At 47.1% G+C, this 15,056-nt stretch overlaps 1 protein-coding gene across 1 annotated transcript in view; it reads left to right on the forward strand.

The window, feature by feature from the left end:
- col11a1a (collagen, type XI, alpha 1a) overlaps positions 1 to 15,056 on the forward strand; it is a 70,661-nt gene that overhangs the window by 17,399 nt on the left and 38,206 nt on the right. The window contains 14 exon segments of the mRNA XM_067252190.1: positions 1,288 to 1,380; positions 2,298 to 2,396; positions 5,424 to 5,708; positions 8,013 to 8,078; positions 8,293 to 8,334; positions 8,701 to 8,763; positions 10,971 to 11,045; positions 11,372 to 11,455; positions 12,133 to 12,189; positions 13,350 to 13,403; positions 13,529 to 13,582; positions 14,123 to 14,150; positions 14,153 to 14,175; positions 14,347 to 14,399. Coding sequence (XP_067108291.1) covers positions 1,288 to 1,380; positions 2,298 to 2,396; positions 5,424 to 5,708; positions 8,013 to 8,078; positions 8,293 to 8,334; positions 8,701 to 8,763; positions 10,971 to 11,045; positions 11,372 to 11,455; positions 12,133 to 12,189; positions 13,350 to 13,403; positions 13,529 to 13,582; positions 14,123 to 14,150; positions 14,153 to 14,175; positions 14,347 to 14,399 — 1,076 coding nt within the window.

Raw genomic sequence — 15,056 nt, forward strand, 5'->3', positions numbered from 1 at the left:
AACTGATTAAGTCATACATGAAAATAAACCTATTTATCAAACAGTAAAACAAGATTGATTTCTCAGATACGATGGTTTGACAAGGGAATGCATTTATTCATTTACAGGTAGCTTTTTGCTATGTTCTGTCGTAGACCTGTCCTCACAAGTTAAGGAGAGAGAAAGAGAGAGGGAGATGAGAACAAGACAACCAAGGGATCTATATTTTCATTAATACATCCATTCATTGATTATTCAAATGACGTATCGATGAATGCTATTGAGAAATATAGCACCACCTTTTAACCTATCAAACAGTCAAGTTATACTTTTCTTATTGTTTGATGCCATTTAAACTGTATTAACATGCCAATTTTAATTCTGTCCATGTGAAATACTGAGTAAACACTTCACATGCAGTACTGTACAGTAGTTCATTAACAAAGCTTTTGAACATGCCTAGACGTAACACTTTTATTGCAGGAACAAAGTGATCAACTTTTACAACTACCATAAACCGGCATCAATTATATCAGTGCTTCCCCCAATGCCGTAGAATAAGGTTTTGATGTTCCAAGTGATTCTTCATGAGGGCCACCAGTCAAACTCCACAGAAAGCTAGATAAGCAGTGAAAGGGGAACCAAACCACAGGAAGTTGTACAGGAGAATCCGACCCCTCTAATCTAGTTGGTTAACGAGCCTTCCAGGGTTATAATTGACACGCCGGTAGTGAGAATGTTCCATGACAGAATGCACTGCTGGATCAGCTCCACATTGTGCACAGCTGGAAGTGATCTCACACACTTTCCTTGATGTCTATCTCCATTTGTGAGTTCTTAACACCCCACCTGCGAATCGGCAGGATAAAGCAAATGCTCATTTAGCATTTGTTTACATATTTGGTTGCTTATTAGCCATGGAAAGGTTAATGACTTAATGGCTTAGCACTTGACTTTCGGATGCTTTGGTAGATACTTCAGCTAGTATGAACACAGCATGACAAAGTGTTGTCTCATTCTGCTCCTTGTGTACAAACAACCTGTTCGGAAGTTGTGTTGCACTGCAACAGGGAAGACTGTTTGCGACAATACTTTGATTACTTTGTTCCACTTTTGAACAACGCTGAATAATACAAATTAATGAATGTGGTATTGTTTAACCAGTTTAATACATAATATGTCCATAAAAGACATGTTATGTTGGATTTCTTTATTTATTTTCCTCAAAAGGTGGATGACATTTCACCCATGCTAATGCTAATATGGCTAACCCTAACATCTGTGTTCTTGACCTCTTTCCCTCTCTAGTACACTACTGATGACTTAGATTACAATGAGTTCTATGATTACTCAGAGGGAGAAACACAGACTGTCCCGACTGACGAGTACTCTGAACCTCAGGTAAAAGAGAAACAAAAGCAAGTGTGTGTCTTGTGACGTCTTCCTGTCAGTCTCTTCGCTTCCCGTGTCCCCCCCCCCTCCCCCCCTGTCCAACGCTCTGTCACGGATTGTCTGTATCTATGTATGTGTCGGTCCATCTTCTATCCGTGTCACGCTTGACCTTTCTTATGTTGTGGTTTCACTGCTTAACGTTCCCAACTGTCTTTAGAACTATCGAACATGTTCAGATCTCAAAAACATAAAAAACACCAGGTTTTTGTTTTCTCAAGAAAGTCACCAATGGGATATCCCTTTTTGGTATTGTGAGCAGTTGGGTGTTTCTAAAGACAGCACCAGGGGGGCCCATCATCGTCAGTGTGTCGTGTGGGCGTGTGTGTCCCAGGTTGAAAACCTTCTCCCGACTCCCCCCCCCTGTTCTCTTTTGAATGTTTGTTTTCGTTCCATGTTGTCATGTTGTTCTATTGCCACGACCTTTTTCCAGAGAAAGAGACGTAGTGTCTACATGAAAAAGAAGAGGACCAGAAAGGCCCTTAAGTCTAAGGCCAAGCCCTTAAAGTTCCTGGCCTCAAAAAAATCGGCAACTAAAAAGTTAGCGGCTAAGAAGAAGAAAAAGATGCCTGGTTACCAGGCAACAGCTCCAGCAGCGAGACCCAGAGTCAATTTTAGGGTAAAAGTACAAGTAAACGACATCAGATCTCATCAAGATCTTTCCTCTCTTAAACAGAGGGAAAATCTATGATGATAGGCTGACAGCTACCTACCTAACCCCCCCCCCTCCCCTTTTTTTTCTATAGAACTAGAGGAGTTTTAGCCAGCTGAAGAGAACCCCCCACCCTGGCAAATAACCCCTGTTTGTGCTTATCCGTGTTAACCCTTGCTTCCTTATGCTTCCTTCCTTTCCTGGATGCGACACTCAGCTAAACAGTGTAGGCGGAGAGTACTATACTGACACTGAACTTGACTACGGAACATTAGATCAAACTCAGTCTCCCTTTGCCACCAGCGGACCAACCGAGGTAATGTTTTTCTCTTTTCTTTTGCTCTTTGTCAAATGATGAGGAAAGGGGTTAGATCGTTTAGCAGGGTATAAAACCAGGAAGACATGACCATGGAAGTACCTGGTATGAAATGACAAAGACAAAACAATTCAAAGCAATTGTTCTGTTTTCTTTTCTTCTTTTTTTTTACCATTGAGGTTTCATAAACGACAGAACCGTTGGACGGAAAATAGTATGAAACAGGAGAAAGCTACAGGCCACCTTTTTAAACAAATATTGCTTGGCATTCACTGACAGTTGTAAAGCAAACTATATGTTTATCTTTGAATGTTCACAGTGGATTGCCATGCAAATCATCGGCACTGTACCATTCTGTTGTTTGATTCAATTTTGGCTAAGGCTGCAGATTTGAAGTCCTTCACTTGTCGTGCAAAGAACAAATGGGTCCAAACCTTTCTCTAAAAAGAGTCTACATGGTCTAATACTCCTGTTACCTAGGAAAATGACTCATTCTTGGGCCTTAAATATGACAGCCATTATATGAATTAAATTCTTTAGTATTTTCACAGTGCCTTGTCTTTTCCAGATAACATACACACACTCTTTAACAAAGGGTCAAAGCTAGAGTGTAGTTTTTGATGAAGAAAGACATTTTCTTCATCCCGAGGATCGAGGATCCTAGGCTTGGTTATGGCCTCTCGCGCAATTACAGCCACACATCGTTTAAGTGGATCCTCGTGCCAACCCCACCTGAGGGCTAAGTACCTAGTTTCCCAGGACACAGCAAACTTTACGTTTGATATGAAAACGACCCTTTAAAAAACCTCGTCAAACATGTGCTTTGTATTCGAAACAAGTCCAAAATCTCTTGTGCTTTTTACTGCCCATCTGACTTAGATAGGAGACAAGACTCGCAGCCTTATCCACCATTGACCACATCTAAGGTCCAATCAGAAACGGGTGACGTTCTGGGGGTAAACAAGCCCCATTAGCCATCACTTTAAGTATGTTGACTTAAACGTGTTGTGAGCATTCGGCCTGCAGGCAGGAATGACATCACAGCAATGGCTCCCCTGCACTCTCGTACTGTCCTCTGCATCACTTTGATTACAAGTTCTGCTCACTGCTGCCACAGAACTGTAATCAACCCAGCAGACTCTCCACACAGCCAATTAGAATCTTAGCTGCGGTAGGAATGAGCGCCAAATGAATATAATATCACAGGGAAAACAGTCAATGGAATCGGATTTGGTTGATTGCGTGCCAGACTTACAGTGTAGTACCTGTGTTATTACATGCATTTGGTCTGCTTCCAAAGACGAATCCACAACAATGACCTTTCAGAATGACAGAAATATGATAGTGTTGTCTGTCTGTGGTTTCACCCTTGTGCCAAATACAGAGCGTATAAATTAATTGACTACAATTAAATTGGGGGCAAAGACTGCTGTGGTGATTGGTATTTTGATATACCCTACACAGAGGGACTTTCAATGTTTGCATAGACTCTGTATTTTTGCACTTGTCTTCAGTGTCTGTAGAAAGTTTGGAAACACCTAGCCTTTTATTAGTTTTGGGAGAGACATGAACCACCTGTTTTTCATTGTTTGAATGCATGAATTCAATCACTTAATCACGGTCGGGGTATTTAATCTACAATTTAATTAATTCTCCAAATACTGCCTAAGGTGACAGTTTGATGAAAATTAAGCTTTTTGTACTAATATCTGTACATTTTGGTTAACGTTAATATTCATACTATTGAATGACCTAGTCTGTGGTATATAAACAATAGGAACATGCATGTGTCTCTCAAAAAGGATAAAGAACTCGATGTTTCCAAACTTTGGACAGGCACTGTACATTTGTGGATTGATGTATCTGTCATGCAAAATGCTTCTAGTGTCATTTCAGACTGACTTCATCTATTTTAGTAATTTTTTTCTCCACCATTTTACATACTTTGTTCAGTTATGGTATGTACTATGGCTGTGCCAAAAAAGCTAAAATAAATTAGAGTCTGTCTTAGACGAATATGATTGACTTCTATTTGATCAGAATTGATAATGCTTTTATTAAATCATGTTGGTAACACTTTATTTATCCATTTGTGATAGTTTAGTGATAGAGTTTAGTACGGCACATGCATGTTAGGGTTTCGCTGGATAACACACTAAAATATAGGTTCAATGTGCAATATCGATTGATGTTATCTGTGTATTACAGAAGTCATCTGGCGTTTGTTACACATATATCATACAGGCATACGTTAATTGTCACATGGACAAATATCTTGACTCCTGACATTTTCATATACATTTCTAATTAATTTAATTCATTATTGTTTACATTTGAATTTGATTCGGGTCAGATTTAGAACCAACTTATTTTATGAATACACACATTTGTACAGCACAATTTTAAGTAAATGTATTTACATTTGACAGTGAATATAATAGAATTTAACTTATAGATAAATCAAACAGTGAGTAAGGTTACATCCATGTATTTCACCACAATTTCACAAAACAATCTTGTTACCTTAGGTACCAACCTGTTGCATTCCAGGGTTTTATCCACTAAATGGAATTTAAATAAGGTGTTACCGCCGTTGCTATGTAGCAAAACTCTTACCCATGTATCAACATTGCTATATTAATTTAAAACCTGCTAAGCTTTTATAACATGTAAAACAGTAGTCCTTAACTGCTTAACTAACAGCCTATTCCCTCCACTGCTCACCCACCCTCCTCCCCCTCCACCCTCCTCCCTCCACCCTCCTCCCCCTCCCCCTCCCTCCACCCTCCTCCCCCTCCCCCTCCCTCCTCCCTCCTCCCTCCTCCCTCCTCCCCCTCCCTTCTCCCTTCTCCCCCTCCCTCCTCCCTCCTCCCCAATCCTCCCCCCTCCTACCCACTATCCCCTCTACTCCCCCCTCCCTTTACCCCCATCCAACACACCCACCCGCCCTCCCTCCCCCAATCCCCTCCCTCCACCCCCCTCCTCCCCCTCTCTCCTTGCTCCCCTGCTTGGGTAACAACGCTAAAGGCTGTGGAGGAGGAAGCTGTCGGTAACTATGTCACCGAAGCCACCCCCTTTGGTCAGGAGCCCACCGCTGTCCCGGAGACGGTGTACAGCGTCAACCCAGGAACGGACGCGTACGACTTTAAGGAGTATGATCTAAAGGAGTATGACGGGGGCGCTTTTGACAGGAAGCAGTATGATTATGGGATGTATGATGAGTATGGCACGGCGCTACCCAACCCCACGGTCGCCTACGACAACGAGGTGGGGCAGGGGGTTCCCGCGGAAACGGACGTCTCACAAACCGCTGTAAGTATGGCCACGCCCCCCTGCCACGGCCCCTGCCACGGCCAGGGCCCCACAGGAGGGCTTCTAAGGGGGTGTACATGTACCGCTGCGCGTGTGTGTGTGTGTGTGTTCGGCAGTCCAGCTCTCATTAGGAATCCGCCTCTCTCGTTTGCGATGCGCTGGGGTCTGGTTTGTGGCTTGGCATGGGGATCTCGTCATTGTCATGTTGTGTGTGTGGCCTGCTTGTGAAACATCCCACTGGAGTGAGAATGTGGTCTCGTCTGTCTTGCACTCCATCACCAGGTGGTGAGGAGACAGGGGAGGCTGGTCTGATTGATAGGGAGCTGACATTTACACACACACTCAGGTTTCCCCCCCACACCAACACCACACCCGACCTACACCCACATCTAACCCACACCCTGCATCCACCCTACCCTACCCCACCCAGCCGCCACCCCACAACCGACCTCCACCCACACCCTACCTCCACCCTCTCCCACACCGTACCTCCACCCGCACCCTACCTCCACCCTCTCCCACACCGTACCTCCACCCACACCCTACCCCCACCCTGCCTCCACCCCACTCCTGTCTGTACCAGCAAAGCCACACCTGCTCATCTCTGCAGATCCTGCTAGCAGCTTGTCACACGCACATACACACAAACACACACAGCCACACATACACACATACACACACACAGCCACACACGCAGCAGCCTGTCAGGCAGATCTCTCCCATAGCCCCGGGGCACAGGCATTAGCCCATACCACAGAGCCAGCTGTCTCCACAGCACACACACACACACACACATACACAGATATGCACTCACACACAGTCACAGACACACACACACACACACGCATAGGCACACTCACACACACAGTCACACACACACACTCACACATAGGCGCCCTCCCTTCCATCGCTTTGAGCAAGATATTATTCATCATTCACTCTCGGCAGCTCAAACGCTAAGTCGGCCTTCACGAGTTCATCAGAGTCATGACTCCAGAGAAGGGCTCTGCTGGGCGCATTCCAAGAAGCAGAAGCGCAGTCTCAAATTTTCTTACCAAACCACAGTACCCCGTAGAGATCAACTCTCCCCCCCACCTTCACATCTCTTCCCATTTTAGTGTATTCTATGTTAGCTGGGTCCATTTTAACATCCCCCTCAGACAGGAAATGATATGGTGGCTCGCCAACTGGTTGGAAACCGTCTGAGCAAAGTTGTCATTATGGACGCGAATCGTCTGCTTTTCTGCTCTCTTCCTGTGAGGTCTGGAAGCGACTGAGATCTACTGTTCGTTGTTCCTCCGTTTTCCTAGAAACATCCACGGCAGTCTGCCTGTCTTTTCCGTCCCTTCCTCCCCTGTGATCTCTCTCTCAGCCCCACACCATTCTATCTCTCCCTCCATCCCTCTTTCCTGTCCTGGGTATTACAAGTACTGACAATCAGCAGTAGGAGTCGCCTGTAAGTGGTCAACAAAACCGGGCCGACATCATCTCCCAGCCCAGGAACAATCCCTCGGCTCAATGCTCCCGCCCACCACCTCGACAAAAGGAAGCCATTTTGTGTTTGATGAGTGTACTGGTGTTGCTGCGGTTTAGTACTCAGAGCCTCATATAATGAGTTCCACACAACCGCCGAGTGTTCCCATCCCTGTCCCTGTGTACCGTACAAGACCACTGCCTGCTGGTTTGAAGCTCACGGTCTTGATCAAAAAGGGGGGGGGGGCTTCGCTTCAGTCCCCCCCCTCCCGGAGCCTGACTCCTCTCAGGCTGCTGCATGTCTAGTCCTCTCGTGCCACAGCTTTCAGAGGAGGAAGTCCACATTTGTGTGGGCGGCATGTTTTTGTTTCACCCTGTCACCTAACACACACAGCTCCACGGGAATGCAATGACTCCACTGCTTCATGTCAAGCCTGTTTCCCGTTCCAGTCCTGCCTCTGACTAACACGTCCAGACCCTTCCTCTCTCTCCCTCCATCCCTTCATCTGGTCGTCCCGCTGTCTGCAAATATCCCCCGGAAAAGCTTGCCGTAGTCTTTCCTAGCACGACACGGTTAGCGTACGATCAATGATTAGTACTGGTGCATTTGTGTTAAGATTAACCAATCTTAAACGTAGCGACACTGATCACGTCCATGTCATGTTTCTAACACATGAGAAAACACCGTAGCGTGCATGCAGTGTTGTCGCGGGGTTTCGCAGCAAGGCTGTTCCTGTCCCTCCTCCTCGCTCGTCATGGCCTCTCATTCACCTCAGGACCTCGTGTCTCTGGGCGAGGACGCTGACGGGTGTTTTGAACTTGTGTCCGCAGATCGCCGGAGTCGGCGCGGCGTTCGGTGAGAAGGGCGAGAAGGGGGAGCCCGCCGTCATCGAACCTGTAAGCCACCCTGAAACCCCAAACGTAGAAGTGTTAGGAGGAAATAATCCGCCAGCATGGAATCAAAACGCCACAAATGTCCGTCGTCATCTTAGAAAGAGATAGGAGGCGATCAAGTCTGGGTTTTTGTGAAATGTTGAAAAGGATGAAGGACTGGAAGTATAGCAGGGTTTTTTTTCCAGGTGGTAATGCCTTTGTTCTCCGTCCTTGTCAGGGTATGCTGATTGAAGGACCACCGGGACCTGCAGGTCCAGCTGTGAGTAGAACCCAATCTCCTGGAACCTTCTACTCCAATGATCTCCCCTTCACTACACCTCCAACGCATGTCTCTTCAGTTCAGGGCGCAGGTTTCATTATATGTGCAAGACACCGTGTCCCACCCACCTTTTGAAAATGGTTAATCTGTCGTCTGCATCCTGGGTTATTAAACAAGCCGTCCCACCCACATATGTAAACAAACCCTACTCCCCTGCTTCAGATTCTAGAAATAGTTACTGTACTCAAGAGTCTGCGACTTGTGGGGTTTGTCTATGTTGTGTCTGATGTTGGGAGAGTTGCCCCGGGTGAGTTTCTGTATGTCCGTGGTGGTGTTTCGGATGTTGACCCAGGTGTGTTTCTGCAGGGTCTTCCTGGTCCCTCTGGTCTGCTGGGACCCCCGGGCACTGCTGGAGATCCAGGCGACAGGGTGAGTAGCTCCTCTAGACCCTCTCAGCTGACTGGGCTGTGTGTGTGTGTTTGCATGCAATCAACTGTGTGGTGGAGAGAGAGAGAGAGAGAGAGAGAGAGAGAGAGAGAGAGAGAGAGAGAGAGATAGGTAGAGAGGCAGTGAGAGATGTAAAGAGAGAAAGAAAAACAGAGAGAGAGAGAGAGAGATAGAGAGAGAGAGAGAAAAGAGAGAAAAGAGAGATGTAAAGCGAGAGGGAGGGAGACAGAGGGAGAGATAAAGAGAGAAAGAGAGTGAAAGCGGTAGCGAAAGAAATATAAAGAGGTAGACGAGAGAAGGAAAGAGATATAAAGAGAGAGAGAGGTTGTGAAGGAACTCGGTGTGGTGGAGTGGAAGGCCTCAAAGCTAGCTCTGTTAACACAACACAGAACCCGTGAATGGACTCTAATGAGTGGTCAGACAGTAATGTTTCAGACGGAGGGCTGGCCACACCAGAGATCTACAGTAGAATCTACCTTCTGTCCTCAGTACTGATAAAGGGGCTCTCAGTTCCCGCCTTATTAAGCTCAGTTTCTTTCAAAGCCGAAGAGGAGGTAAATGATCCCAGGGAAGGTTTTGATGGTCCAGAGCACTCGGTTACTGTAGCATTTCAGGATATGGAGCAGAGCAGGGGAGTGTCTCACCGATTGGTTGGTTGGTTGATTGGTTGGTTGATTGGTTGATGGATAGAGAGACACAACTTTATAGGATCCATAACAAGGCTTGGTGTGTAAGTAAGTGACTATTTAGTTCCAAATCATTTTTGTTGTAATCAAACTGATTGAGCTTGAATCAACACATGTATACAAAGGTTTAGAGCCAGAGGCAGAATTATATTTGTGAAATCCAGGGTATTTCTTGGAATACTTACAAATGGTCATTAGCTCATGAAATCACATGCACACACAAACACACAGACACACGGACACGCACACATTCAGAGAAGTGGATGTTGGTTTTGGACTTAGGACAGTCCTGTGGCTCACAAACTGGGTTGGTCTGTGGAAGCAGGGCAGAGGAATGCATGCTAATGATGCCAGCAGTCGCTGAATCAATACACCTCTTACAACATGCTGCTTTGTGGAAAGTGTGTGTGTGTGTGTGTGTCCTTGCAAGGCACGGGATACGGTCACTACCAAAACATCTTAGGCAGCTGTAATACACAGCATCAGCACACGCGTGTAGGCTAATGCACCTCATACGTGTTCCATAAGCACCGAACGTGACAGCATGCCACAAAAAAGATCAACGGTTCCCATTCTCACAGAGTTCTACGTGTCCCTTAAGCAACGCGCCTCTCCGCGTTCCGTCTGCGACATGTGCACCTGACATCGGGCCTTCCTTTGGAACCATAAAAGCCTAAGACTAAGTTCTTGCTGTCACGAGTGCCATAAAGCGTTCTGTTCTGGCCCAGCTGCACATGTCCTTAGAAACAAAATTGAAAACATCCTGCGTTTCAACGTCCTGATGAGCGAGAGACAGAGGCGGAGGCTGGGGGGAGAGAGGCCGGCCACCTGGGCTCAGGGCTGGAGCGTGCTGTGGTCACCACGTCTGGGTGGGAAGGTCTGGGTACACGGTGTCTGCGTCTGGTGAAGAGAAGATAAGTCGAGTGACCGTGTCTCTAGTTGATTGTTTTGAGGCATGGAGAGAGAGAGAGAGAGAGAGAGAGAGAGAGAGAGAGAGAGAGAGAGAGAGAGAGGGAGAGACAGAGACAGAGGGAGAGAGGGAGAGGGGGGGAGGGAGGGAGGGAGGGAGGGAGGGAGGGAGGGAGGGAGGGAGGGAGGGAGGGAGGGAGGGAGGGAGGGAGGGAGGGAGGGAGGGAGGGAGGGAGAGGGAGGGAGGGAGACAGAGGGAGAGAGCGAAAGAGAGAGGGAGGAAGGAAGGAATGTGAGAAAGTGATGGAAAATGAAAGGGACAGATGAGGTAGAGAGGAGAAGTGGGCATCACTTTCTTTTCGTGATAACTGCTGTCTTGGGTCTGAGGAATGTTCTTTGACTCCCTCTCTCTCACACACACACACACACACACACACACACACACACACACAGACACAGACACATAGACACACATGCACACCAACCCATGTCAAGTTCCAACATGGATATGTCATTCCTGATCTCTATACGTTTCTCTATATGATTTATCACCTGCGCTCTCCTCTCTTCTCCCTTTTTTCTTACATTTCCCAGGGTCCCGCTGGGCGCGCTGGGCTCCCTGGGGCTGATGGTTTGCCAGGACCCCCTGGTACCATGCTGATGCTGCCTGTGAGTGCCCCGAATATATGCCTGCTTGAAACATTCTAGAACATGTTCACATGATTTTGGTCTGACAATACTAACACACTGTAGGCATCAGGTTTTGTGATAACATTTCCTGTGTCTATAAGTCCATCTCAGTGTCTCAATCAACAGTAGATTAACATTCCGTATATATTCGTATATATTCAGTATATTCCCATATGTTCTTGTACAGGCTGTTGGAAGAAGTCCCCCCGATTAGTAGCTACAGATAGCTACAGTTTCAGACGCAGCTTAAGATGTCTGTCTTATCTGTGTGTGTGTGTGTGTGTGCGTGTGTGTGTGTGTAACAGTTCCGGTTCGGAGGCGACGGAGAGAAGGGTCCGGTGGTATCAGCCCAGGAGGCCCAGGCCCAGGCCATCCTCTCCCAGGCCAGGGTGAGTCTGCCCCAGGGGCCGCTACAGTAGTGCCCTCACAGAAGTATCATCATGGAAGGAGGGGAGGGGTGGATGGTGGGGCGTAGAGAAGGGATCGGAGGGGTGGAGGGATTGAGGTGTGGAGGAGAGATAAAGGGCTGAATGGATGGAGGGATGGAGCGATGGAGGGGTGGAGGGATGGAGGGGTGGAGGGACGGGGAGATGGAGGTATAGTGAAAGGAGGGAGGGGTGGAGGGATGGAGGGACGGTGGGGTGGGGGTTCCTTTAATGGCCACGAGGAGTGGGCGGAGGGTTGGGGGGTCGGAGGGTTAATCACCCTCGGGAGTCTTCCTCTGCCGCATCGGAGGGCTAAAAGGAGAGCGCCGAGCTAGCGTGTCTGGACAGAGCTGCTTGGACCGACGCAGGAGACAGTTAAAAATACCACAAGAGATCACGACCTGGTCTGGAACTACCCAACAGGTGTCAGAGGAGCAGGGGGGAAGGTTAGCCTTGAGTGTAGGAGTCTGAAGTGGTACCTCATCGTGTTCTAATTCGGGTAAACCCAGGATGAAACCACAGAACAGGGAGATGAATTAGACTGCGGGGGCGACAGGGAGTGTTTGGAGAGTGTTTAGAGGGACGGCCTTGGCATTTGGAGCATACCATGTCGTGGTTTCTGACGGGGGTTGTCTTTGCAGCTTGCCATGAGGGGTCCACCAGGTCCGATGGGTCTCACGGGAAGGTCTGGCCCAGTGGTGAGTTCCTCCTCACCTCTCTGAACGAGTCATATGGCTCGCTCCACCTGGATAACAGGAAGTTGGACAAGACTCAACACGAACTTCCACTTCACCTCAGGGATATCTTTTAAGGTTATAGCATCATTAAAAAACAACAACAGCAACAACAACACCTTTTAATAACGTTTTAGATCTGAGAGTCTGGCTGTAAAGATAGTTTGTTTTGGCCTCTGTAGTATTTGGAGGCAGAATGGCCAGGTTATCTGTGTCTTCTATCTATATACACCCAACTGCCAAGAACATTTCACAGTCATTCACTCTCAGCAGTTCCCCCTCCCCTCCCTCTAAACTCGGGGCTTGTTGATACGTGAGCTGGCATTTATCCACAGGTAAAAGTACTTTAGGCAAAAGAACAAGAATTACCCAGCTAAAGTCAAGCCTTTATGGGATAAGGGACGAGGATTGTAGTCAAAAATGACCATTGATGGAGCCTTAGTTGGAACAAAATGATGAACAAGATAAGAGATATGGGGCTCCGTCAATACCTCTTATTGTCTACAAAGATGTTTCCCATTGAAGCTGATGGAGGTTTGAAACCAGACCTTTGAAACCGTCGAGCCGTTTCGTGTTTTTTCGAATGTCTTTCTGTAATTTCTAAATCACTAGCTCTGAGTTGAGAGCTCAGCAGACCGTCTGAGAGTTTGAAATCTCAACGAAGAACCTCAATTTATTCTTGCAATTTCAGACTTAAGTATATACCAAAATGCCCATAATAAACAAGGCACATGTTTAATTTTAGGCTGAAGTTGGTATGCTTTCAGCTTGATGCATTCATACCTCTCTCAACGGACAGAAAAATGGCACTTGATGGCAGTAATCCAGTTGTTGTAGTTGTGGAAGTTAGGAGCATAACTGTTAATCATCATTATAAAAAAAAATCTAACTCTTCCCTAGAAATTATACATATAAAAGTATGTTATCAAAATTGTAGATAATTACATTCCTATGACTTACACTACACTGTGTGTCTTCCGAAGGCACCTGCGTAACACAAATGACATGTCACAATTAGTCAAACACTGCCATCTGGTGTTTGTGTGTAATAACAAAAAACAACTCCCATTGTTCTGTGAGCCCATCCAACCAGGCAGAAGAAATAACACAACTCTTTTTGTCAGGGTGGTCCCGGTTCATCCGGGCTCAAGGGAGAAGGGGGTGACCCCGGACCTCAGGTGAGAAACCCAAACACCCCTTACCCTTTCGTCAACTTCTCATGGACATTTTTCTCTTTTGACGTTCACTTAGACAACAAGCTTGAATTGTATTCCGTGAAGTGACTGTGGTATGTCCATGTTAGGGCCCCAGAGGGATCCAAGGCCCCCTTGGACAGCCAGGGAAGTCAGGAAAGAGGGTGAGTAAACTCAATGAACTCCCCAAACCAAGTGTGTGTGTGTGTGTGTTTCAGTGTGTGTGTGTGTGTGTGTTTCAGTGTGTGTGCTAGTCTGTGTGTCTACTTTGGGTTTGTTCAGTATTAGAGTGGAAAAGCTTATTCCAATTCCAACAAACAACCACTTGATATGTGCTTAGATCCGTGCTGCGTTTTCAATCCATGGATCTATTGCAAATGTGACTAATCTTCCTGACAATTTCAAGAATCGGGAATAAATAACGTAATTGGTTGCAGTTGCTCTTTCTGTAGCAAATTCTGTGACCTGAATAGCTGAACATTAATCTGCCATCATCCAATCATTAAGGAAACATTTTGGATGCCAAACTAATGTAAAACCCGGAACTTATCTACAGTATGGCTCTCTCTCTCTCTCTCTTCTCCACTCTAACTCTTTGCCTTTCTCCTCCTCTCCCTCTCTCTCTCCTTCTCTCTTTGTCTCTTCCTCTCTCTCTCCCCCTCTCTCTGTCCATCTCTCTCTCCCTCTCTCTCTCCCTCTCCCAGGGTCGGGCCGGCGCCGACGGAGGCAGAGGATGCCCGGAGAGTCCGGCTCCAAGGTAACCCTTCCTCATTGTGCAATCGTAACGGGGACGAACGTCTGTGTTGACTTGATCCCGTTACCTTGGCTCACGCTCGCTCCAGCGATGGCTGCCTGCCATCGATTCCTCCTCCTCCGCCGCGTCACCGGCATGTCATGTTGGTGACACTGCCACTGTGTTTGTCCGCAGGGGACCGAGGTTTCGATGGCCTTCCTGGATTGCCCGGGGACAAGGGACACAGGGTAAGGTCGGACATGCCACCTCAGGGTTAGACACACGCCGACATGCATACTGACGTCCGTAGTTCCAGTCAAATGTCACCCAGTCCATCTGGGGCTTGCGTCGAAGATGTGAATCCAACACAGCCTGTAAAACAAGACAAGTCTTCTGTGAATCGCTGTGAAATTACAGCGGATTTAGGAAGAGAATTATGAAGGCCTGTGTGTTTAAGGATCTTCCCAAACAATGGTGTACTGTGTGTCAGAAAACTAAGTCCAGTAGGTTGTTTAGGGGATTAAAGACAAAACTAGTTGGCTCCTGGGATAAGACCAAACTTGGCACGGAGCAGAATACCAACATTATTAGTTCTGGGACTGTGGGGATTTGGGGAACGATCAGACAGGATTTGTGTTTGGATTTTATGACAGCATCTAATTTGGAATGATAGGCCAACAGACAGACAGGCTGACAGACAGACTGAGTGTAATGAGTCAGGGCTATTTCCAGTCTGTTGGTCCTGGGCCTGGTTGGAGCAGGCTGCAGCTGCACCCAGCAGCACACCGGGCCTGCCTGCTGTCCAGTTCATGAGAGTTTCTGTCTGTGGAGCCTGCGGCCAGCAAGGCTCATACTGGCACAATAACACTCATCTCTCCCTCTGTCCTTCTCTCCCCACACGCTCT

The sequence above is a fragment of the Osmerus mordax genome, chromosome 15 (assembly GCF_038355195.1).
Source record: "Osmerus mordax isolate fOsmMor3 chromosome 15, fOsmMor3.pri, whole genome shotgun sequence".
NCBI classification, from domain to species: domain Eukaryota; kingdom Metazoa; phylum Chordata; class Actinopteri; order Osmeriformes; family Osmeridae; genus Osmerus; species Osmerus mordax.